This window comes from Glycine soja, chromosome 17 (assembly GCF_004193775.1).
Source record: "Glycine soja cultivar W05 chromosome 17, ASM419377v2, whole genome shotgun sequence".
NCBI lineage: Eukaryota > Viridiplantae > Streptophyta > Magnoliopsida > Fabales > Fabaceae > Glycine > Glycine soja.
Window position 1 is genome coordinate 5,124,753 of NC_041018.1, and position 26,522 is coordinate 5,151,274.

The 26,522-nt window shown below is 31.9% G+C and overlaps 3 protein-coding genes across 3 annotated transcripts; all 3 read left to right on the forward strand.

The window, feature by feature from the left end:
• Positions 1-1,049: 1,049 nt before the first annotated feature.
• Positions 1,050-6,334, forward strand: LOC114393701 (xylose isomerase). Its single transcript, XM_028355105.1, has 21 exons — positions 1,050-1,197; positions 1,327-1,407; positions 1,551-1,655; positions 2,135-2,209; positions 2,317-2,446; positions 2,535-2,626; positions 2,840-2,896; positions 3,097-3,170; positions 3,258-3,312; positions 3,398-3,499; positions 3,920-3,971; positions 4,197-4,242; positions 4,314-4,369; positions 4,783-4,834; positions 4,965-5,044; positions 5,158-5,228; positions 5,340-5,380; positions 5,464-5,563; positions 5,689-5,760; positions 5,842-5,919; positions 6,017-6,334. Exons 2-21 carry the CDS (start codon positions 1,339-1,341, stop codon positions 6,050-6,052), a joined length of 1,443 nt encoding a protein of 480 aa, XP_028210906.1. The 5' UTR covers positions 1,050-1,197; positions 1,327-1,338; the 3' UTR covers positions 6,053-6,334.
• Positions 6,335-8,471: 2,137 nt separating this feature from the next.
• LOC114393857 (ADP-ribosylation factor 1) lies at positions 8,472-14,205 on the forward strand. Its single transcript, XM_028355318.1, has 8 exons — positions 8,472-8,932; positions 9,031-9,069; positions 9,447-9,509; positions 10,192-10,210; positions 11,395-11,506; positions 12,604-12,651; positions 12,963-13,093; positions 13,715-14,205. Exons 1-8 carry the CDS (start codon positions 8,830-8,832, stop codon positions 13,746-13,748), a joined length of 549 nt encoding a protein of 182 aa, XP_028211119.1. The 5' UTR covers positions 8,472-8,829; the 3' UTR covers positions 13,749-14,205.
• A 7,550-nt stretch (positions 14,206-21,755) lies between these two features.
• LOC114392300 (probable 1-deoxy-D-xylulose-5-phosphate synthase 2, chloroplastic) lies at positions 21,756-26,084 on the forward strand. The gene is made up of 10 exons (XM_028353377.1): positions 21,756-21,975; positions 22,058-22,243; positions 22,454-22,618; positions 22,711-22,861; positions 23,205-23,476; positions 23,892-24,165; positions 24,281-24,588; positions 24,728-25,009; positions 25,106-25,390; positions 25,533-26,084. The coding sequence occupies exons 1-10, from the start codon at positions 21,871-21,873 to the stop codon at positions 25,689-25,691; spliced, it is 2,187 nt and encodes a 728-aa protein (XP_028209178.1). The 5' UTR covers positions 21,756-21,870; the 3' UTR covers positions 25,692-26,084.
• Positions 26,085-26,522: the final 438 nt, after the last annotated feature.

A 26,522-nucleotide genomic window follows, 5' to 3' on the forward strand; every position in this document is an offset into this window, starting at 1 on the left:
ATCTAAGTATAATTTTTTAAAAAAATTATAAATTTAAGATAAACTTATTACTATCAATCAATTTTTTTTTAATATTAATGAATTAAGTAATTTGATCTTACAAGTAATAAATAAGAAAGAAGACAGAATAGCAAAATATAAAACTATTGAGTTATTAAACATTTGATTATGATAGTTGGAAAAAATATGAACTTTCAATTTTGTTCTCTAATAATTTGTTTTTAACTTTTTTGTCCCAAATAATTTTTTATTTTGTTATGATCCTTCAAGAGTCAAGAAGCTATCTAAAATCATTTTTAAAATCGCTATCAAAGGACAAAAAATAAAATAATAAATTTATTAGGAAAAAATTATAGGAAATGAGTTTATTTTTTAAATGAGAGAGATACTTATTATTTTGATTCAAAGTGAATCTATTAATCTAAATCTAAATAAGAAAAGTATAATAATAATTTAAAAGAATCATTAGAAATAAGTATTAATCTAAATTAGATAAAATTAAATTATTAATTACTTTTATTGTTTTCAATGTTGCACATGTTAAAAAAAAGTTTTAATTATAATATAATTTATTTTAAACAACTCTTTTTATTTATTTCAATTTTTAATTATATAAAATTAACATTTATTCTATACAATCACGTATTAAAAAAAAAACTTGAAAAGTTACATCCACTCTCTTAATTAGACATTCCTAGTCATTTGTTTCTTGTAACTTTCAAACGTGCATCTCATACATAATCTTTATAACTAGTAAAAAAATCAAAATATTTATTTATCATAAATTTTAGTTACATATAATAAAACAAATACTACTTCGTTTAATGGCGACTGAGAGAGTAATTAGGTTAAATCGGTTCACTAAATAGTAGCATTATCTTGCTTAACTATCCGGTTGGAGTCCGCCATGATCGGTGAAGAAAATGGACTGTATGCATTTATGCCGTTATAAATATGCACCGTTGGATGAGAATCGTCGGTTTGTTTTTTTAAATATTATCTAAAATTTGATTTATCGAAATAAAATATGAGTCGTGGGATCTTCATCATGCTATTCTAATTAATTTAAACACGTGAAAAGTCTGAATAACGCAAAATATCACATCGTGATTCTGAAAATCTGAAATTTCATTTCTCTCTGTATAAATATCCTAGTCCTTATCAGCTTCACTATTTCGATTGAAATCGCCGAAGAAGGTTTCGATCTCTATACACAATCTCTCATAGCTCCAGTCTTCACTTTTTTCATCTTATATTTAGCTTCGTGTATTTTCTTCCAAATTTCTAATATAAACGATTACGATTTTCTCACTCTCTATTGCGCAGGTATTGACGTCGATGATGAAAATGAAATTGGTGAAAACATTACTGCTTCTCCTTTGTGTGAAACTCTTCTGTTATGCAGTGGTACTGTGTTCCTCTCTATTTATTTTTTTTTGGCTAAGCTCTCTTTCTATTATTATTATTATTATTATTATTATTATTATTATTATTTGGGACTACATATCATCATATGTAAATACAAGTTATTTTGTTTGATGGCAAAACAGATTGGTGCTCCTCAAACTTGTCCTGCTAACAATGAGGATAAATGCGGCGATTCAGATGAATGGAAAGGGGAGTTTTTCCCTGACATTCCCAAAATTAAATATGAGGTAGACTTGTTTATCCGAATTTATCTATGTATGTCACACAAGGATTGTAATGGTATACTTTCTGTGCTAAATAGAAGGGAAAGCTGAGAGAGTAAGAGACCAATGTAATAAAATGAAATGGAAATGAAGGGAAGGGAGGGGAATGAGGGTTTATTTGATAATTAACTTGTTTGGAAGTTTAAGATCCTTCTAACTCCTCCAGATTCTTGGAACTTTAAAATTGCTAATGAATATTAATTATTAAATCCGGAGGGCTTTGGGTTGCATGGTAATGCCTCATTTCCCTTAGCACGAAATAAATATTAGCTGCCCTTTATGAAAGAGGAGAAGGGGGAGAAAGAGGTTGATCTTCCTCAACTTAATTGGTTTTCATATTTTGTTTTGCAGCAAGATCTTAATGTAAAATTAATAATTTGAGAATTCTTTATGGGGGACTGTTATTGTGTGATTACTGATTGGTGCAAAAATTTAATTTTCAGGGTCCGTCAAGTAAGAATGTGCTTTCATTTAAATGGTATAATGCAGAGGAGGAAATTCTTGGGAAGAAGATGAAGGTTGGTTTTCATTTATATTCCAAGAAGTTGTCAGTTTTATCTATACTTCATCATCCACCAACACCCATTGGCTTTTGACTTGAATTTATTCTATATAATACCTGCAGGATTGGTTAAGATTTAGTGTTGCATTTTGGCATACATTCCGTGGAACAGGTGCTGACCCATTTGGTGCACCTACCAAATACTGGCCATGGGAAGATGGTACCAATTCATTAAACATGGCTAAAAGACGAAGTATGTTAATTCTTGACTCTCCAGTTGATATACTTCACATTCAGATATTTGTTTGTGTCACAAAATAAAATTCTCTTAATTATCACAGTGAGAGCTAACTTTGAGTTCATAAGCAAACTCGGTGTTGACTTTTGGTGTTTCCACGACAGGGATATAGCCCCTGATGGAAAAACTCTTGAGGTGAGTCAATATTCAAGTTTCTTCACTTAATTGCAATTCTTAGACAGGATCAAAGTGCGAGATGCAGTGGCATATGCTTACCTTTTTTTTATATCTGGAATATTCAGTTATGATCATAGTCGGTGGAATGTACTTTCTTGATTAATACTCTGCTGCTACATTTTTAAATCTGCTTTCTGAGCTATAGGATTGCACTTGTTGTCTTTATCACAGGAATCTAATGCAAACTTGGATGAAGTGGTTGCCCTTGCTCAAGAGCTCCAGACTAAGGTAATTTTACATGAACGTTTGATGTACAGTCTTCTTTTTCTTTTCCCCTTTGTCTAGTTCATGAAGTATTTTTGTGATTTAAATTCCAGTGTTCCTGTTTATACAATATTCTGCCTGAACACTGTTCTAAATTTATGTATTTTATGTCTTGAGGTAAACAACCATAATACATGTAATAATTTTGTTATGTTACCATATAGGCTAAAAAAAGAGTGTTATGGGGAACAGCTCAGTTGTTCATGCATCCTCGTTACATGCATGGTGCTGCTACTAGGTAACATATATACAATTACCGCCCAAATTGTCTATATGATGATTATGCATGTTGGGTTCATGGCTCACAAAATGAACTGTTTTACAGCTCTGAATTAAAGGTCTATGCATATGCTGCTGCTCAAGTGAAGAAAGCCATAGAGGTACTGTTGTGTATGCATGTAGTAGTAAGAAGGTTCATTGTATTTTTAAAACCATTGTTCTTTTGCTGATTTGAATATATTGCAGGTGACACATTATTTGGGGGGAGAAAATTATGTTTTCTGGGGTGGTCGTGAAGGTTATCAATCTCTTTTGAACACAGATATGGAGCGAGAGCTTAATCATTTGGTGCGTGAATCATGGTTGCCTTGAAGTTATTGTTTGACTTTGCTGCCTTTTTTATTTCTTGTATAACTAAACAATTTATAAGAAATCTTCTTGAAATTAATGAAATATCAATCTTATGTGCATGCTACAACAACTAATTTTCAATGTGGATGCTAAAACAATATGCAAGCAAGACCACATAATTTTTTTTAATCGGCCATGTTAAGTTTGTTAGTGGGAGAGATACACACAGCACCCATGACCTCTCCCCCCCAACCACCTATCCCTTCATAGCGGTTCTCATATTAAAAGAATGACACACCGAGTCATGAACTTGTGGCAATCCATTGCCTACACCAAGAAATTCAAATGCTTGTCTTCTTATTTGCAGTCATGTTGTACCTTTCCTAATTATAGCTGTTTATTTACCTGGTTATACAGGCTAGGTTTTTTGAAGCTGCTGTTGCATACAAAAAGAAGATTGGATTCAATGGTAACTTTCTGTAGAATTCCCACTATCTCTACCATTTTATAGAACTAAATTATGAAACATAGATGTTTTGTGTTTTCTTTTAATCTCTGTATGTTACTCTGTATGTTTTCTTTTAATCTCTGTATGTTACTGCACCAAAATTTGTATGAAAAATATTTTTCTATTCTTTTTCCCTTATTAAGGGATTTTTTCCTTTTCTAATTCCTTTTCCTTGTGTGATTTTAGGGACATTTCTAATCGAACCAAAGCCACAAGAACCTACAAAACACCAGTATGACTCTTACCAGTTCAATAAATAATTTTGCAGCACCTATTACCTTTATTAAACTTATATTCCTCCAGGTATGATTGGGATGCTGCAACCTCAGCTAATTTCTTGCGAAAATATGGACTTACAGGTAAATTATTTACTTGTCCTTTTCATCCCTTCTCCCCAGGAACTAAAATTTGAATGTGATATCTTTCCACATTTAAAATTTTATGTTGTCAGACAGTGCATAATTAAGATTTTGAACTGTATATAACTTTCTTGATGTGCTTAAATATATATATTATGCTCTTTACCTTCACTTTAAATGCATATCTGTTAAGTCTTGTCCTCAATATGACACTATTGTTCTCCATAAAATTAATGGTCAAATGGTTCCTTGGTTAAATTAATTTAGCCGGAGCCAAACTAACAAAGCAGGATGAGTCTCTGTATCACTCGTATGTATATTGCTCTTAAAATACTGCTCTAATTTTCTCCATTAAGAACAATGTTAATCCAATTTACAAATTTCTCTCTGCTTCATTTCTTTTCATTCTCTAGGGGAATTCAAACTCAACATAGAGTGCAACCATGCCACCCTCTCTGGCCACAGGTGAATCGATCATTGTATATTGTGTTTACATGGGCTGTCCTTGATCTTTCCCTTTTAAATTTGATATTCATAAATCATAACTGAAACTGGACACGTTCTTTGTACTTACAATTTCTGTTGTACCTGGTAGTTGTCATCATGAGCTCGAAACTGCAAGGATCAATGGATTGCTGGGTAATATTGATGCAAACACTGGTGATCCTCAAGTTGGTATGTATGAATTCTCTCATTTAATAAATCATGTAAATTTTAACATAGAAACATGAACTGAGGTAACATACCACAAGAATGGAAGTTATAATATGAAGCTGTTATTACTGCAGGTTGGGACACTGATCAGTTTCTTGTAGATATTCAAGAGGCGACACTGATTATGCTCAGTGTGATCAGAAATGTAAGAAAATGCTTGTCACTTGTCAGTGAGCTTGCATCAAGAAATGCAACACACTTCATGTTAGAAATGCAATCTCATCTGATCGGGTTCTTCTTGTTTTGCCTTTTCCAGGGAGGACTTGCACCCGGTGGATTCAACTTCGATGCGAAATTGTCAGTCCTTCTCTATCTTTATATACTTGTATTCCTGTTTGTTTTATTCCCCCCCTCAGTTTCTGTACTTAGCAATGTTATAGGCGGAGAGAGAGCACAGATGTTGAAGACTTGTTCATAGCCCACATTGTTGGAATGGATACCCTGGCCCGTGGCCTGAGGAATGCTGCCAAGTTGATTGAGGTGATACACTGGACCCTCCCTTTACATCTATTTGTATTCTCATAATTCAGATGTGTAAACTCAATGAATGCTTTTTAGCCTTTCATGAGAGTCAACTAAAAGTTTCTCATTATGCTGGATTGAAGGATGGTTCTCTTGCTGAGCTTGTTCGTAAGCGTTATCAGAGTTTTGACACTGAAATTGGGGCTCAAATAGAGGTAAAATTCTTCCTACATTTTCCTTGCCAAAATATTTAGTGCCTTTTATGGTTAACTTGATCGATATGGATGTTGCCGTAGGCTGGTAAGGCTGACTTTGAACTGCTTGAGAAGAAGGTCAAGGAATGGGGAGAACCAAAGGTTGCTTCTGCGAAACAGGTAACTCAAAACATAAAATTTCTGTAAAAAGGGGAAACATAAAACAGTATTTATCGACTAAATAGGTTCTAATAAAGGTCTTTGTGGTATTTTACAGGAGCTAGCCGAGATGATCCTCCAATCTGTTCTGTAGAAAGTAGAATCTAGCCGTGTGTGGTGGCTATTTTTCGTCTATTATATTAGGAACAATTCGGTATAATTAGGTTTACTAATAAAAGGAAATTAAGATTGACTTATGCCTGCTTCGTTTTCCTTGGGAAAATATAAGTGTGAAGCTGTTATCTGCTAGGTGGATACGAAGCCTGGTGAAGTGCATGTTAGCTTATGTATAAAACTACGTGATGCATAGCTTCCCTGGCTTTGAGCATGCTTGAGTTAATTAATTTTAGTTTCACTCCGTATCGATTTTTATTCATTATTATTCTTAAGCACAATTCTAATCCATACCGAAATTACTGAGTGCTACGGATGCAAAGTATTGTGAGAAAGTATTTGGTTCATCTCATTGTACGTGATCGAGAGAAAAGTCTATTAATTTTTTTGAAGTTTGTTATATCAAATTATAATTACGGAGTTTAAGAAGGGTCTGTACGAAGATGATTTCAACATATGAATTTTGTAAAAAGAAATTATAATAATTTGTTTAACTTTAACACTCGACTATAAGATGTGGAGTTGCTTATAAGCACTAGTCATGGCAAGAAAATTCTACTCGTGGTACCTAATCGAATTCATTTCAATTTTGATGGGTAATATTCGAATTGATCGAATTTGGATTCAAATTTTTTCTTATAATCAAAAGTTAAGTATGAGTACGGGATTAGTACATTCGTTCCAACCTCAAATTTAAATCTGTCCCGTTACTTAAAATTTTTGTATAATTTAATTAAAAGGCCTAAATTTTTTATTATTAGTTATTTTATTTTAGAATGTTTACATAATTTAATATTTTTTACTTAAAATTTTTGTATAATTTAATTAAAAAGCCTAAAATTTTTATTATTAATTATTTTATTTTAAAATGTTTACATAATTTAATATTTTTTTTAACGATTTTTATAGACACATGCGTTATAATAAATTTATTAATATATAAATAGTTAAAAACAAATGTTTAACAATTAATTTATTTATTCTAAAATCAAATTTTTAATATTTTCTTTACAAAAAAAATTATTTTTCTAATTTGAATTGGATTTAAGACGGGTGGGAATACCCGATACCCGACGGATACGGGAGGATCGACATTATATATATATATATATATATATATATATATATATATATATATATATATATATATATATATATATATATATATATATATATAATCGTTATTAAAAATTGTTATGTCATAAATAATATATTTTTAAGTCTGGAATGATCTATAAAATTAATTTAAGTATTTATTTTAATAATTTTAGTATTGGAGTTTTTTATTTAAAATACTTAAATTTATATGATTTTGTAAGATCCACAAAATTATAATAAATAAATTATAAATAATTATGCATTATTGATGTTGTAACAAAAATTGAAACAAACATAAAAATGCAACAGGCTTGTGAAGGATTATAATTGATTATTCTAAAACAATATACTTGATTACTTTTTTAGTTTGTGAAAAAATTACTTTTGTAGTTTAATTAATGAGGAAACATATTTAATTTATATTAGCTTCGGTCAAATGTGAATGGGATCATTGTTTTTTCATATTGATGAATTTAATGTCTAGTTAATTATTTGTGGGAAAAAATCACTCAAAATAGGAGTATAGACAGCAACAGAAGTCCATGAATCTTTTTCTACATCTAATAGTGTGTGTATATATACTATTTTTGCAGTAAAAAACTAATCTAATTTTTATTGGTCAAATTAATTATACCTACTTTAAAAGCGATTTAGTATCCGGGTCGATAGTGGGTGGACAACTTCAAGGGGACAATTGTAATTCCGAAGAGGCTATTCTCACCACTCAATTTCTATTTGCACCACCACATGGCTGACATTTTTATTTTTATTATGAAAATGCCTTTTCAAATAAATATGATTCATGTGCAATGTGTATAGCAAAATCATATTATCGTTCAAGTGTTTTATTCTCACCCCAAATTACACTACAAATATATAATTACATAGTGTATTAGATAACAAATAATGAAATTATATTTCCATTATGTAATACACAACAAAATTATATTTTCATTGTGTAATTAATTTTTAAAAATAGCTCTCAATGGTAATTAAAAATCAAATAATTATGACACAAATTACCTTTTTATTGAAATTGAATTAATTAGGATCGAAACTATAAATTATTAGTAGTAATCTAATTGATTATTACAATTAAAAATGTAATACAAGGTAACATGAGGAGGGAGAAGGGGAAGGAGGTGTAGGGAAAAAGGAGGGAGGGGCACAACTGTCCTTCCATTAGATTTTGAAAAGTGAAGGTGTAAATAGCAGCCTCCATGCTGGAAATGAAAAGAGAGGCCCAGGCCCAAATTTGATCGTAGCTAGCTGAATGCGTGAAATGGTATAGCATATAGGGTGCGAGATCCCAAAACCGGAAAGGTGGAGGGCGTGGGCGAGGGAATCAAACAAACCTTGTACTACTATTTATCTTCATCCTCATTTTTGTCGTCGTCGTTCTTCCTTTTTCCGTTTTTCATCTGGTTCTTCTCTCAGAAAAAGCTCGCCAATCGATCTTGCTCTCTTCTACGCTTTTCGAATTGCTTTCATTCCATTATGGACGCAGATTAGATTCGCACTCACATTCCCTTCTCCTCGATTTGTTCAAACTCTCTGCTCTGAGATCTGATCGCATTTTCATTCAGAAAGGAAACTCGTGTGACTGATTTATGCGCTAATTGCAATTGCACTGCGAGCGTCACTCTGCCGAATCGGAAGATGGGAATAGTGTTCACCAAATTGTTTTCCTCTCTTTTCGGTAACAAGGAAGCTCGAATCCTCGTTCTCGGCCTCGACAATGCCGGCAAAACCACTATTCTCTGTACGCTTCCTACCTCTCTGCTTCTCTCACTCACCATCCGATTTGAATTTGCTGTTTCTCGAATTTGATTCGTTCGATTTTATTACCTTCCTTTTCAGATCGGCTTCAGATGGGCGAAGTTGTCTCCACCATTCCAAGTTCGTACTCGATCTCCTTTACATTTACCTGAATCTTAACGTCTACTCTTCGTTTTGCTTCTATCCTTCTAGCATTTTTGGTTTTGTAAGCTACCGTCTACCGAGCGATCTTGTTTTGAATTTTAGGTTCCTTAATAGTATCTGATTTAATTGAATGAGCTCGCTTGTATTTATAAATAATATAATTCTTTGTGTCCTTGATTAAAGCTGTTCTGTGTGTTCCTTGGTTAAAAATGTAGACAAAATTTTGCATGCTGTGTTATTATTATCAGTTGTTTTTTCCTCGACATACATGTACGTGTATGTTTCCACTGCGTGGATGGTATTTGTGCTCTTCCATATAGTGACTGATTGATTTATTTGATTTTTTGATGCAGCAATTGGGTTTAATGTCGAAACAGTGCAGTATAACAACATTAAATTTCAAGTCTGGGATTTAGGTAACGACCTTTGTCACCATGATTCAGCAAGTTCTGTATAATTTTGTACTTGTTGTGCATATGTTTTCACTGCCTATGCTGAACTAAACAGATCTAGAACCAACTCTAGAGTTCAGAGATGACCATATTATAGTTACAAATGTGCTCAATGAGCAAGGTTCAAATTCTTTACCCAATAAATTTTAATTAAAACTAGTGTTTACTAATATAAAAAGTAAATAAAATACAAGCAAAAAACGTGTTTTAGAGGTCTTTCTAAATACTATGAGTTTTTTCATTTGATCCCTTGCTTTTAAAATGTTGGAATCTAGTTTTCGCAATTCCCCCTCTCCCCTCTCCCGTTGTCCCTCTGCAAGTTTTCCATTTTGCACTGCATGGTATTCTTCCATCTCATGTTAAATACAAGCATGCATGCATTGACCATGTTTGAGAGTTGACCTCTTAGTTTTACTACTGGGTAAGTGCAATACATAACAAATAACTTAGACATTAACTTTTTTCCTGTTCCATGTTTCTTCTGATATTTATCTATTTTAGATGCATTGCTTAAATATAATTCTTAGTCTTATAAATATAGTTCATTTCTGTTTACAAGCATGTGAACTTATAATTGCATGAGAACATAGGAGGGCTTTTTCCAAATTCTAATTCTAATTTTAATATCAAACATTTGTTTATACAGGTGGGCAAACAAGTATCAGGTAAACACTTTGGCTTCATTCGTGCTTCTTTTGACTGATTGAAGATGTATAATATTTTTTTTATATAATATTTACTTTTAACTCATAGTACTGGGTGACTTTTGATGTGTTATAATATCACACTAATTTGTAATTCTTTATCACTCCTATTTAATATAAGGAATTAAGGATGTACTAGAATTGTCATTAGCTAGCATGTCAAGGCATTTTGTACTACAATTTTGGCTACTAGGCTCTACATGCATGGTTATTTTTTGTAAGAGCCCTTCAACTCTCCCATATTTCTGTTTACATGTATTTGGTGATAACATGGTAACAGAACAAACCACTAGCATATTGAAACTAAATCGACCAAACCATTAGCTTGGAAAATAAATTTAATCTTGATTGATATGCATATATTTGGGGCTTCTACAAGTTTTATGTTGGTTGTCAAGGGCCTAATATAACCCTCCTCCTTTATCTAGGCTTAGGACTGACTATTAAACCATAGCGAAGCACAAACACTGTAACTTTTAGGCTACCATGCTTTTAGATGTGTGGTTACACAAGAAGGGACATGATATGGAATGATTATGAAAGATATTGGTATGACTCCTATTGTGAAAAGATGACATGAAATTGGTAATGGTGATTTGGATGTGTAAAAGAAGGCTATCGGAGCCATTGGTGAAGAAAGTAGATCACGTGGTTTTTTGTCTCTTAAAAAGGAGTTGAGAAGAAACTAAGGACATTGGAGGAAATCATTAAATGGAATCTAATAGTGAAATAAAATTCTTGAGAAATTGATTTTTATTTGAGCTCAATGGCATTGTATGATCCATGTAATTGATCTCACCTAGTGGAATAAGACTATTGTTGCTGTTGTAATTGATACTAGCAGAAAGATAGGCACTATTGTACTGACCTCACCTAGTGGGATAAGGCTTTGTTGTTGATGTAAAAGAAGAGGAAGGCTTTGAGACAGCAACAAAGGGGAAAGTTAAAAGATGAGGAAGAGAGAGAGGGAGAGACTGAATCGAAAATGGGACCAGTTACAGTTTGCAATTCATGGGTAAAATTGTAAAAGAAAATCTGTACACAAACACTTTGTATTGCCTTTATATATGTTATACATTATAGATGTAATGTCCATTTATTTCTCCCACTTTTTTTTGGTTTGATTTTTTACTTTTTGTCCATAGGCCATATTGGAGGTGTTACTTTCCAAATACCCAAGCAATAATCTATGTTGTTGATTCAAGTGACGTTGATAGGCTTGTGATAGCTAAGGAGGAGTTCCATGCAATTCTGGAGGTATTTGTCATTCTTGATTTGGGCTGTTTGTGTATTTATATTTACTTTTACAGTTATATATTCATATGACATATAACTATTTTGGCTATCATTGTATTATGAAGACTTAGAATGAGAAAACTGTGAATGTGAACATGCTACTTATAACAGCTTGTACAAAACAAATCTTGGTTTGGAGTGTAAACTCACTTACATTACAAGTCAATGAAGTCATTCTGAACACTGATAAGTAGTTAATATTGTGGGAGAGTGGTGGCACTAATTTGCACTTCTAGGCTATATTAGTTATGTGCAGCTTCAGCAATTGCTAAGAGGATGAAATAGAGGAATGCTATTAGGAAACTTTTGTTCTATAATCTATAGCCATAAATAAGAACACCAATGATATACAGTATTGAATATTAAGCAATAAAGTGCCAAAGAACATAAGATAACTTTTGCAAAGATGAGAATGTTGAGTAGATTCATGAATGTGGTCGTACAAGAAAAGATAAGAATATAAGATCATGAATGAATGAATTTTAGAGAGAAAGCAGGAGTTGCACCTATTGAGGAACAGATGGTATATAATCATGTCTAAGATGGTTTGGACATGTGAAAAGATCACTAAAAGAAGCTTCCACTTAGTTGACCCGATCAGATGAATGAGTGTAGACCAATAATTAGAGGAAGGGGAAGACCAAGAAAAACATAGCGAAGCATTAAAAATGATTTAAATCTAAATGGGCTTCTTGTGAAGAATTGAGATTTAATTGATTTCAGTGGCATCATTTGATCCAGGCAGCCACTTGCACCTAGTTTGAAAAGAGTTTGTTGTTTTTGAAGGTTTAGCAATTATAATTGGGTTCTAAAGCGGCTTTCATGATTCAAATTTCATACAAGTATACATGTTGATTCTCAATTTATTTTTTTTAAGTTATCATTTTAAATTTAATGTATTTTCAATTTCCTTTTTTAAAATGTATTTGTGAAGTTATCATACACATGATTTGTTCTGTTCTCTATTCTCCTTTGGCACTAGTTATTGCCTATGAATTGTGATTTCAGGTTTACAAAAATAATACTAAATAATTGTTTTCTCTGAACCTGTATTCCAGGAGGAAGAACTAAAAGGTGCAGTTGTTCTCATTTTCGCAAACAAACAGGTCACAATTTGTTCTATAATTTTTTGATTCTCTTATTCCCACAAGGACAATAAGAAGGAAAGAACATGCAAAAAACTTAGGAAGCTGATAGTAGAAGGAAATTTTGTAGCTCTTATTATAATGAACTCTGCATTATTTTGTATCAATAGTAGAGTGGGTTAGAAAATGTGTGACTGCTAATTAAGATGATGCAAAACAGCAAAAGCATACATCAAGTTGTACTTAATTAATTATATGCAATGCATATGTACATACATGATATTGTAATATACCTTGTGTGTAAAACTGAATTTTTGAAAATCGCTATACAGGACCTTCCCGGTGCACTTGATGATGCAGCAGTGACGGAGGCTCTAGAGTTACACAAGATCAAAAATCGCCAATGGGCTATTTTCAAAACTTCTGCCATAAAAGGAGAAGGACTTTTTGAGGGCCTGGACTGGTAAGTCAAATAAAATTGAAGGCTGTTTCGAGGGAATTATGATTTTAAATATCCTTAGATAATAGGTACCTTTGCTATATTATTGCTTTTTTGTTTTCGTTTCTTTCCATTATCTTGAGGAGATTGTTTCCTCTTTATATCCCCTCCCTTTTTCTCTTAAATTTTTTTTATATAAAAAAATTAAAACAATTTTTTATGGATATCTTATTTCCATAATTATAGAATAATGTGCAGGTCCAAGTGTTATTTCTAATTGATGAATTTTGACTGTCAAATTGCATGGAATTATTGCCTAGATACATATATCATTTTGACCTTGAGTTAGTATATTGTAATGAAGAGTTCCTGTGAAATATGTAAGATTGAAAGTTCATTGGTTTGCTAATAGAGAACCCCGTCTGATAACTTGGCATGCTGTTTTTCGTTTTCGTTTTTCCTGAAAATACGAAAGCAAGTTCACCTTGGTTTAGAAAATATAAATGGGAACTTATACGTCATGCAGTCATTTACTTTAGAAAATTCAGATTAGCGAGATATATTAGTGTTATTCTAGCTGCATTTTTAGCTGATATAACATAAAATAATACCTTACAAATATTAATGTGTGAGCTTGTTATATAGGTTGAGCAATACACTCAAATCTGGAGGTGGCTAAAGGTCTCAGCTTCAACGAATTAGATGGACGATTGAACTCAGAAGGAAGGTTGAAATGCATATTTTGATATCTCTTTCACTGTGAATGATGCTATAATAATATGATTATTAAAGCTCGTACACATGTTTTATTCCACTTTGTGTTTACAGTTAAAGGTATGGACAATGGTCATTGGTTGTCTTTTTTTTTTTATTGTCCTTTTTATATTTTTTAAGTGAGTCACTTGGCTCCTCTAATAGCAGTAGCTGAATGGTTTCTAAGAAAAAATTTCTTGTCTAATCTTGTGTAATCGAACTACATGGTTTACTCTTAATGTGCTTGACCTATCGATGATTCCATAAGGTAGTTGTCAATGACCTGATGATGGCAGACCTTCAAATCTCTTTGGTGGCATGAGGAGGAGTGAGCATTCATTGTTTTTGACAATGTGAATCTAAGGTAGCAAATTTTTCATTAATGTAAAATGTATTGAAGACAGTATATGATTTTTTTGGATTTGAAATTTCTGATATCTAAAAGTAACTTTTGGTTCAAACTACTTTGAGTTGGATTGGATAACTTATTTTGGGCAAAATTTTCTTAATGTTTGTTTTATATTCACAAGATTAAATTTGAAATTTTGTTTTAGATGAACAATTTTTAATTACCCCAAAAATTGGATGTTGATTGCTGGAAAATAAGAACATCTTATCATATGAAAAAAAACCATCACTATCAGATGTCAGTCGAAACTGAAACTCACTAAGAAGGGTGATAGTGATCAAATGAGTCTTTTTAGAGAAATTAAAGAATTGAATTTTTTTTTCTACAACTAAATAAAGAATTAAAACTATTTTTTTATTTTAAAATTGAGTTAATTTTTTTTAAAAAAAATCAAATTGAAAAGCAATTTACAAGCTCCATCTTAGTCAAACATGTTTCATTTTAAAACTTATATTTGAAAATCAAAATTTATAATTTATAATTATCCCAAATAAGCCTTTAGTTTATATTAATCATAGGTTTATAATTTTAAACAAATTATATAAGTAATTCTTCACATCAATGTAAGAAAATTCCAGAAAATCCAATAATATTCATTACTATCCAATTACAAGTAAGCAAAGGATTTGGTCCATATGTTGGAGGATGAGGTTGGTCGTGAGAAAATATTATGAGGTGAATGGAGACAAATGGAGATGGCTAAAGGACCATCTGGGTGTGTACACGATGTCATCAGTTTACAAATGTCTTCAAGTTTCGATGCATGATGGGGTTGATGCATAGGCTTTTCGTTGGAAAAAAATATGGAATAAGATTGTTCCATTGTAGGTAGTTATGTTTGTGTTAAAGATTTTGCAAGATAGGATCCCTTTGAAACAAAATATTTATAGTAGAGGTCTACTAGAAGGGGATGACGTGATGTGTTGGGTAGGGTACCAAAAAGTTTAAGAATCTACTCAGCATTTGTTTGTGGAGCAAAGTATTTTCTCACGTTTGACAAGATTGTATGAAGTGGTTTGGTTTTAGCACTGCTTTGCATAATGAGTTATTGGTCACTTTTATCAAATCATGGCTCTTGCAAGAGGCTCATCGGTTGATTTAGAAGGTTACTCAGTCCTCTTGGGGGGATGTGACTGTCGGTGAAGAGTTCTGTTGTTGGGAGGGGTGTGGGTGTTGTTTCTGTGAATCTGTTCCGGTGTTGTTGCTGGGTGGAGGTTTGTGTTTGTGGCTGGCCAGAATCTCATTTAAGTATGAATGTGGGTGTGAGGTGTTGGACTTTTGGTGCTTATGCATGTATTGGTGATGGGGCTATATTTTCGAGTGATTCTCATTCGCTCATTTCTGTTAGAGGCTTTGGGAGGTGTAATTTATGTCCCTGGCTCTTGCGTCTCAGAATTAGGGGTCTGGTGGGTATGCAGATGTACTTTTCGTGTGTGTCTGCGTATTGGGTGTATGGTACATGCTGTTTTCATGTGCTTTTATTTTTGCTTCAGACTTTGTGATTCAACCTGTTTTTTTTTTTTTGGATTTTGTTCCCTTGGATCCTATAGGATATATATATCTTGTGCTTCTTTAAAGATTTCTTTTTAATAAAATTTGTTTGGCCGTTAGAAAAACACCAAATTAATAATATATTAATATCTTTGGATTTTTTTTTGTGATAATATCTTCAGTTATTTTTTTTACTGCTATCTTCAGTTATTATAAATACACAATGATTACGCATAATTATGCAATATAAATTAATTTTGTTATGTGAAATTTTCATATTTAATTACCTTATTTTTTATAGACATTAAATAGGCAAAACCTTATTACAATTTGAAAATATTTATGAAGAGATAGATTAAAAAAAAAGTCGCATTATATGATTATTATGTAAAAATTTATCACAAGAGGATTTAATTCTCTTACTCAGTTAAATTTATGTGGTTTTGACAAGGCAGCGAGGATCTTATTTCTTATTTAATAAATCTTATTCTTTATATAGTAAATTTACTTAACAATAAAAAAGTGTAATAAGTACAGGTTATTAATTAACATTTACGAAGCTGGCTCTATGATCGTTTGTCAAGTTTTTAGTGGCTGAAATGATAAGGTCCATTTCATGAATGGTGAAATGATTTTTTCATTGTTAAGATTCTAGCTTGTTGATTGAACTGAGTAAATTATTGTAAATTTAATATTATTTTTTATTTTCAATATAAAAAAAATGATTTCTCCATTATATAAATCTGATCTCTCGTCATTGTAAAAAATATATTCTTACCGTTATTTATCACGATTTCTTGAACGGACCTACGTACTACTCGAGTACTTCCCCAAAAATTAGAGAAGATTGAGTTAGCAAATTTTAAGTCTGAACTTCAATAAATAAGAACAAATGAAAGAAAAACAATTTAAATAATATAGTCTTTTTCCTTTTTAGTATGTAATATTGTGTGTCTGAATTAACTTATTAATTGTGTTAATAAAACTTTAAAATTAATGTTTCTTAAATTATTCCCGATCAGATTACAGATGATTCACTGCTTCAGCCGGAAATCAAATCTAATCATATGGTATAACAAAAAAGAAAAAAAGAATTCAGTTATAGATGAAGCCATGGCGTTTGTTTAATATAGGCATAATTCAGTGGTTTACCTTATCCAGAGAAATCTTTATCTTTAGGATCCTAAAAGTGGCGCCGAAATTCAGATTTGCACTTTACAAGATATTACTCGTATTTATTTAGTTTTTTTTCTGATGAGAATCGTTTCATTATACTTTTCACTCGTAATAATTTCATGATTTTAAGTTTGATTCCTAAACAATATTGCTATATAACTTCATTGAAGTTTGAGTCTAAACACTAAAATATTGCTTGCCAGTTGTCATCAGTTAAATATAAATCCTTACATTTTACTTCAGTTTTGGGAAGAAAAAAAATTATTCACTAATGTAATTATAATTTATTATATATAATAAATTTATTGATTTTTATGATAATTATTTTAAAAATTATCAACGATAATGTGTAATTGAATTACAGTTAATTAGGTCAACTAAATCATGTTATTGAATCTAAATTGAACAATAATTAATTGCTTATACTTTATAATATAAAAAAGTATGAAAAGACCTTGTTCTTATTTAATTTTTAAATCTAACTTTAATGATGTTTATTTATAATATTAATGACAGTTAATTAGTTCAATCGATTCATGCAGTCGATCTAAGTTGAACAAGAATTAATGGTTGTTGTTGTTTATGATATGAAAAGAGATAAAAAAAATTACTTTTACTAAACAACTTTAAATAAACATTTTTTAATGTAACTTTATTTCACGTTCTTATTATTTTACGATTTCTTGAACAAGAATTAATGATTCGTAGACATGCCTTGATTAATTAGAAACCTATGATATTATACCCTTATACATAAAATAATATCTCAATTATCAAAAGAAGGCTTTGGTTATTCACTCTAACATTTTCCTCTTTTCCATTAGCACAACTCAAATGAATTTTATAAACATTCAAAACAATATCTCAAAAGAAAATACAAAATTTTGGCATCAATATTCGAGTAAGAACAAATTATCAGTATCAAAATTCACATAACAAGAAAATTAAATGCATTTAATTTATATATATATATATATACACACACACACAGACACACATATTATATAAATATCAGTTCACGTCGATCGGCATTATTATCTTATAGCAAGTTCAACCTAGCTACCACCTTTGTTTATTAATTATAACCAAAGCATCGACTAGTTTAGACAGAGTGGCTGTGCAAATAGGATCCTGTACATCATCCAACCGTTAATTATTTCTCTATTCAAATGCAGAGAATTAATTAATTAGTCTATTATTTTTTGAGTCAAAAAGAGAAGTTAATTATGATGACGTCGTTGGAGGAGGTGTAATTAAAAAAACGCACTTTATTGGGAATGTATTATTAAGGGTTTTTTTTTTTCCTTATAGAAGTGTTATTGAGGGTCGAATACAGCATTACCAATAAGGTCTACATACATAGAAATAGAAGTGAAACGAGTATGTGATTTGAAAAAACAAATGCCGAGAAAATGAGGTTAAGGAAAAATAAAAATATTGTATAAATATAATAAAAAAGTAGAACCTAATTAATAAAATAAGCTTGCATTATACAAGTTGTGATGGAAAACTTTAAAAATTTAACATAAAAAACTCACATTAATTTATATATATCAAAACTCAGTCAATTTTAATTTTAACTTCATCTTCAACTCTTCAACACAATGAAAGTATCAATTATTCAAACATATAAAAAAATTTGATATAACTATGTTTTGATTGTTTTCTTAAAAATTAATAAAAAAAAATATAACTCTTCAAATATGACATATTTATTTATATATATATATATATATATATATATAAATTTTTAAAAAATAAATTAATAATTATATATGATATCAACAAATAATTGATTTGAGTGATCTTGAACTTCATCTTTTTAAATAAGATTTTGAGTTTGAATTTTATAAATAAAAAAATATAATTAATTTTTTTTTAATAAAAGTGATCAATCAAATTTTTTTATAAAAATTAATTATTAATAAAATTAATAAATATCTTATATTAATATGATGTTGATAAAAAAAAATTATATAGACTGATATAACAAAGAAAGGGATGAATATTGGAGGCTGCGCATGCTACTAGTTACTGTGAAGATGATGAGAACTAATAGATTAAAAGTGTTAAATGACAGCGACAAGACTTTATACTTAGCAAACCGCGTATTACGCAATATAGCTCTTCCCATTCACGTGTATCACACAAATATGAAATATCACACTGAATAGTAACACGCGGCCAATCTTATCCGTTTGAAAGTAGGAAAACGAAGGGAAAACATTTGAAGTTTTTTTTTATTTAGAAAATTTTGACATTTAAACGAAAGAAATAGTGTAATTTTTCCTTGAATTTGTTTCTGAAACTCAAACTTTCTTTTTTCTACTATTTTCATTAAAAAATATATCATTATTTATGTTTTTTTCTTCTATTTCTTTTCCTTTCATCCAATCATATGATTAATTAAAACATGTCAAAATATTCATAGCAAAAAAAATATCTTAGAGAGAAACAATTAAGAATCAGTATTATTTTCATTGATTTATTTAACAAGTGAATAAATAAGCATGAAATATAGTATATCGAATTTTATATATAATTTTCACATTTTACAAGACAATAAATGACTGAATTGAAAGAAAGATAATAATTTACATTTCTCAATCAGATAAAATTAATTTTTATAATATACTATTTAGAACAAAAATGAAACAATGTTTTTTAATTTGATTAATAACTTAAAATTTTACCTTATTATTATTTTTCATCTTTTTTTTTGGTATTTGAATATATTTCTTGGTTAGCTGTCATTGTTCTGTGGAGCCAGACTAGTAGAAATTTCAAATACTATGAATAGGTTTGGTTTTAAAAAAAAGTTACTTTTGAACAAATATTATAAATTAATTTGGATAAATTTCAAGAAATATGAGATACGTAAAAAAGTAAATTTATCAATTCATACTGATGGGAAAAATTAAAATGTGAATGATTATTCGATCTATGGAAAAAAAATCTTAATCTCGATCAGTTAATGTTAGAGATAGAGAATTCTTAACTCATATCTCTACCTTAACAAAAAAAAAAAGTTGATGAAATTCTATTCAATATGAGTTGTGATGACCATTGAGATAAAAATGCATGTCTGGTCATGTGTACTTGTTGAGAACTTGAGATGAGAATAAGATGTTTAGAATTAGAAAGAAATATGTGTGCGTATTCTTATTAATTCATTGATAAGTATATCAAATTGACACAAGTAATAAAGTAAGATGGAAGTTCGAGTATCGAATCCATATGAAATTTTGTTTGTATTTAGATTGGTATATATTTAATCTTTAAGCAATTGAGGGAGTAGAAGAGATAAGGAATTGTGAGTAAAAAATTTAAAAGGGAAAAGTAGAAGACAAGAAAACAAGAAAAATAAACAATAATTTGAATGCAAAAGATGAATTCATAATGCAAATGTATTAGGGTTTATCCTCTCATAGTCATGAGAGGTTTTACATTTTAGGGGTTGATGGGAATGGAAGAAGAAAAAGGATTGATATATAGAGGAGGCGAAGGGGAGAATGGCTTTAGAAGAAGAGTTTTCCCTATGAGAGATACTCAGGCTTTGGATGTATGCATTAGAGAGCTTTAAGTCTTAGTGTGTCTTTCTCGTTTGTTTCCTACTCCTTTTACTTACCATTCACACGATCTCGCGCTAATTGCATCCTCCTGGGAGTATGACGGTGATTACGTGCTTAGTGCGGCGACAACTGGGCTTAACAAGTATGGCATCGATCACGCACTAAGTGCGAGATTCGTGCTAAACACACCTTTGGGCTTATTCGTGAGCCTTCTTTGCGCTAAGGTTGGTCGCTACGCGCTGAGTCTGTCTTGTGTGCTAAGCAAACTGTTACAATCTTTAACTTTTTGTTCAAAGCTCTTTTTTCAAATTTTTGTCAATTTTCCTCCAAAACACTTTAATTTTCTTCTTTTGAATCCCGCTAGTCAAAAATTAAAATGATATTAAAATCATCATTATTTCATTTAAAACAACAATAAAATAAAAAAAATTAATCATTCTTAATCAAAATTGACTATCAATTAAACCCAAATTTCTCAGTTATCAATCCTCATATGGGATTGTTGAGGTGAAAATAAGATGTTCACAATCCTAAAATGTGAGGATAAGAACAATTTGGGTTTAGCATTCTATAATGAAGTACTACATTTTATAAAAATAGGATTCAATAAACTTATCTTAAAATAAATGCCACGTGATCAACATTTTTGTAATTAAAGAGTATCCATTTTAGTTGTTGATCCAAAACTTTCAGGCCTCATTGGACCTTTGCTCCATGTGCTCTGTGGTTCAAGAATTAATTTTCACGGAACATTAATTCGATGCCCTAGCATCCGTACAAACGCAAATTAGATGACAACTGATCTGAACAAATAATTCAACTTCCAGACTAACATCTTCAAATATATGGCCTAAATATCTTTCTAACAAATATTTATTCTAATTATATACTTAAAATATATATAAAACTAGAAGAAAGAAAAATATTTCTCATTGCTTATTTTAAAAACAATATAGATTTTTTTTTACAGCAAAATAATACAGACTTTAACCTAAACACTCTTGATTCGTTTTTGGTACTCTCGTTCGATGGTTTGAAAATACTAGTATACATAAACCACAAACGCTAGCGTGGAAAATTAATACTAGTATACAAGAAATGAATAGCTTTGGCACCGCAGGAACCATTTGAATTAATGACATAATCTAATTTGAGTACATGATTTTAATTAAACTGTAAGTGATGTGAGAAGCCCGCGTGCTAAACGTGCAACTTCAACTATTTAACTTTGGAACAGTGTACTATGTATGATGTATCTATAAATTGTCCTGCTCAATGGAAACCCTGCAAGTCCGCACCTACAAGTGCTTCTTCTAATTGTGCCCAAATTTCTCTCCTCTTCTCACCACATAACAACATAACACAACTTCTTCCCAGTTCCCACATTTTACCAACTTAATATGGCTTCCTTTGTTCTTGGGACTACTTTCCTTCCACTCTTTTATTCTCATGATAAGTACAGCTGCTCCCCAAGTATTTCAAATATAACCACCAATCCACAAAGGGTATTAATAATTCTAGCATCAATAAAATTAAAAAAAAAAAAAAAGGAAATACACACTTATTGAATTTGATTCTCATTTTCAGATGAACCAAGTGATAGCTGCTGGAGGAGACAATTTTTGTGAGGAGATGAATAGCACAATGATGAAGAAAAGCTACGAACCTAATCAACAGTTGCGGAGATCTCTAAACTTCTCAGGAGAGAAGCCATCCACACCAGTATTGGACACCATTAACTACCCAATACACATGAAAAATCTATCCATTCAGGTACCTACTAGACAAGTATATACTATCACTTGGAGTTGGTACTTGATTAATTAATTGCTTGCTTTTGTTTGGTCCTGTTTTGTGTTTTGCTCTTAACTCTTATTACTTGAAAGTTTTTTGTAAAGGAGCATTCTTGCAATGTCATCCAATTAATGTTTAAATAATAATGCACTGTTCATCGTTAATTTGCAACATTATATTGATGATCAGGAACTTGAGGAGCTAGCTGATGAACTCCGTGAAGAGATTGTTTATACATTGTCAAAGACTGGGGGGCATTTAAGTTCAAGTTTAGGTGTGGCAGAGTTAACTGTGGCACTTCACCATGTATTCAACACTCCTCAAGACAAGATCGTTTGGGACGTTGGTCATCAGGTACCCAAAACAATTAATCTCCTTCCTTTTCCCTTAAAGTCGTAGTATTATAGAATATGAAGTAATCATTAATTAATTTGGTGGATTGACAGACCTATGCTCATAAGATTTTAACGGGAAGAAGATCCAAAATGCACACAATTCGACAAACTGGTGGACTTGCAGGATTTCCCAAGAGAGATGAGAGTCTTCACGATGCCTTTGGTGTGGGTCACAGTTCTACTAGCATTTCAGCTTCCTTAGGTAAAAACTATATGTAGTACTTGTTTAATTACAGTTAATGTCATCATTGATATCTTAATTAGTTACAAGTCTCTCTCTCTCTCTCTAAGAAAATTCAATGATGCCACTCATTTCAATTCACGCGTTCACAATATTAAGCATCTATTAAAGATGTACAATTTATTTGCACATAACACACGAATAATTATAAACAATATTTTGCGAATGCGACGTTACGCATAAATTATTACTTCTGAGTCAGATATCCATGAACTTGATGTATTGTCTTTATCATGGTAGACCTTTTTCTGCTTCTTCAAATTGAGGAACTTTTTTTAATCATCAATTTTCACGTGACTTTCAGGTATGGCAGTTGCAAGAGACTTGATTGGAAAGGATAACCATGTGATTTCAGTGATCGGCGACGGAGCCATGACGGGTGGACAAGCGTACGAGGCAATGAACAACGCTGGTTTTCTTGACACCAATCTTATTATAATCTTAAACGACAATGAACAAGTTTCCCTTCCCACTGCAACCATTGATGGACCAGCTCCACCGGTTGGAGCTCTTAGTAGAGCCCTCGCCAGGCTAAATACTAGTTCTAAGTTCCATCAACTACGCGACCTCGCAAAGGTAACAATTGAACTTGAATAGTGGAACCTTTAAGCTTCTTTTTGTTTTGAGTCAAATTAATTGGTCCTTGAATTGAATTTCATTCATGGGCCTATTTTAGTTTCATCATGGACACACACTTTTGGCCCATGCTCAATTTTCTTCCGTTTGTTGCTTCCTGTAGCTCTCCTTTTTTGGTTTTCAAAATGACCCATCTAGAATGTAAAATTACATTCCAGAATACACCCCTTTTTCGGTTTTCACAATGATCAATCCGAAAGGTAAAAAAAAATCCCAAAAGGATGCAGGAAGCAACAACCTTGGCTTCCCCTAATGCATATAAAGTATAGGCCTAATAATATATATGTATACATTAATAAAATATCATGCCGATGTAGTTCTAAATTAGAACTAATATTTGGTGACCAATGAACAGGGAATCACGAAGCAAATTGGAAGCCGAGCATATGAATTTACATCTAAATTGGACTCCTACCTTAGAGGGATGGTAGGTGGTGCTGGTGCATGTTTATTTGAAGAGCTTGGGTTATTCTACATTGGCCCAGTAGATGGCCATGACATAGAAGACCTTGTGCACATCCTGAAAAGTGTCAAGGGTATGCCGACACTTGGACCTGTTCTCATTCATGTAATCACTGAGAAAGGAAAAGGTTATCATCCAGCTGAAGTTGCTCCTGACAAGATGCACGGTAATTAAGTGACTACATATGTATTACTAGCCTTTTACTATTCTGAACTTGTTACTTAATTGTTTACATAACATTAACATAATACAATTGGCTTAATGGATTCTATTTTGTGTAGGTGTTGTGAAATTTGATCCTAAGTCAGGGAAGCAATTGAAATCCAAAGCTAGTACGCGGTCTTACACGCAGTATTTTGCAGAATCTTTGACAGCAGAAGCAGAAGTTGATGAGAAAATTGTTGCCATCCATGCTGCAATGGGAGGGGGCACGGGGCTTAACTTGTTTCAAAAGCGCTTCCCCGAACGATGTTTTGATGTTGGGATAGCAGAACAACATGCTGTAACTTTTGCTGCAGGCCTAGCTGCTGAGGGCCTCAAACCCTTTTGCGCAATTTACTCTTCCTTTCTACAAAGAGGTTATGATCAGGTCAGAAGTTGTGAAACTTTGGAGAATTAAACCAAACTAGTTTTTTTTTTTCATTTTCTTTCTTTGCATAGTGGAAATTATTAGTGGTATCCATATCTGATATCTCCGCGTTGACACTGTGGCTTTGTCGTGCATGCAGGTAGCACATGATGTGGATCTTCAAAAGCTTCCAGTTAGATTTGCGTTAGACAGAGCTGGCTTAGTTGGTGCTGATGGTCCAACTCACTGTGGAGCATTTGACACAACATTCATGGCTTGTTTGCCAAACATGGTGGTCATGGCTCCATCAGATGAGACTGAATTGATGCACATGATAGCCACAGCTGCAGCCATAGATGATAGGCCTAGTTGCTTTAGGTACCCAAGAGGGAATGGCATAGGTACCATTCTTCCACCCAACAATAAGGGCACGCCATTGGAGGTGCTTATTTCAACTAATCCTTTTAAGTTTCCAAAATTTTCTTGTTTTGTTAATCCAAAGATGCTTACTTTTTTGTAACTGACAATTGAAATACAGGTCGGTAAAGGAAGGGTATTAAAGGAGGGAAGTAGGGTTGCTCTTGTTGGTTATGGAACAATGGTCCAAAGTTGTATGGAAGCAGCTAAGGTTCTTGAAGCTCATGGCATCTCAACAACTGTGGTTGATGCAAGATTTTGTAAGCCTCTAGATGGAGATTTGATGAGGAGACTCGCTAGAGAGCATGAGATTCTTATCACAGTTGAAGAGGGATCCATTGGAGGATTTGGTTCTCATGTTTCTCATTTTCTAGGCTTGAATGGTCTTCTAGATGGTAATCTCAAGGTGAGACTCTTTTTCTGTTACCTTTCTTTGTAAGTAGATGGATTGTGCATAGTTTTGTTTTTCTTATGGGGGCAAACGGTAGTTGTTAGTTTGTTAGTTTTTTGCATAGTGTATCAACTGATAGTATCTTCATTTGGTGCAGTGGCGAGCCTTGACATTGCCTGACAGATATATAAACCATGGGTCTCAGACAGATCAAATTCAAATGGCAGGACTGAGTTCAAACCATATTGCAGTTACTGCTTTGTCATTGACCAATGTGCATTGGGATAGTCGTTTGCTTCTCAGCCTACAGATATGAATCTTAACAGAAATTGTGAGCTTGTGATTCAATTTTTAGGTGTCCCCTTAATACATGTACATAAGTAGTAGTTAAATCACAAAAATTATGGCATTAATTCAATTAAAATGCTGTGGTGTAATTGTAAAAGTAGTTCTACATCCTTTATCACTGTGAGTTTTTGATAACTAAACAGGTACTTAAGGAGGGAAGCAAAAAAGAAAAGTGAGGTGGGGGAACAATAGTTGTTGCAATTAAAATATGTTCTTTACAATTGTGGAAACTTATAATAAGAAGTTTCATTAATTGAGATATCCACAGCAAGTTGTTATGAGTGACTTAAGCATCTTAATGTTCTCACAGTGGTTAAGAGTTCTTCCATTATTCCATATTTCCATATCAATTTGCTGAATAGTGAATCAGCTTGAAATCAATTCAATCAAACATGAAATTAGTTGAATGACTTGAATTCCCCTTGAATTAAACTTGCGAACTGTGTAACTCCATATCTTAGCCATGAATCTTGATAATGAGCCTATATATCATATATGAACCAGTTGAACTTAGTTTGGCTCGTGATCGTGAAGTATGAAGCAAAATTTAATTGAGCCCGTTCATGAATTCTGACATGTACATCATTTGTTTTATATGGTACAAACCATTTAGCACGAAGACAAAACGAATCCGCGTGTTTGTGTATTATTGGATAGATATTGAATTTTAAAAAAATAAAAATAAGACTTTTTGATTGAAAACAAAAGCAGTTGCCTTTATTTGTGGTCTCCGTGTCAGACGAATTCATACTATGAAGCATTCCCTTCAAAGAATTCACCCTTCACCGAGTAGTTTCTT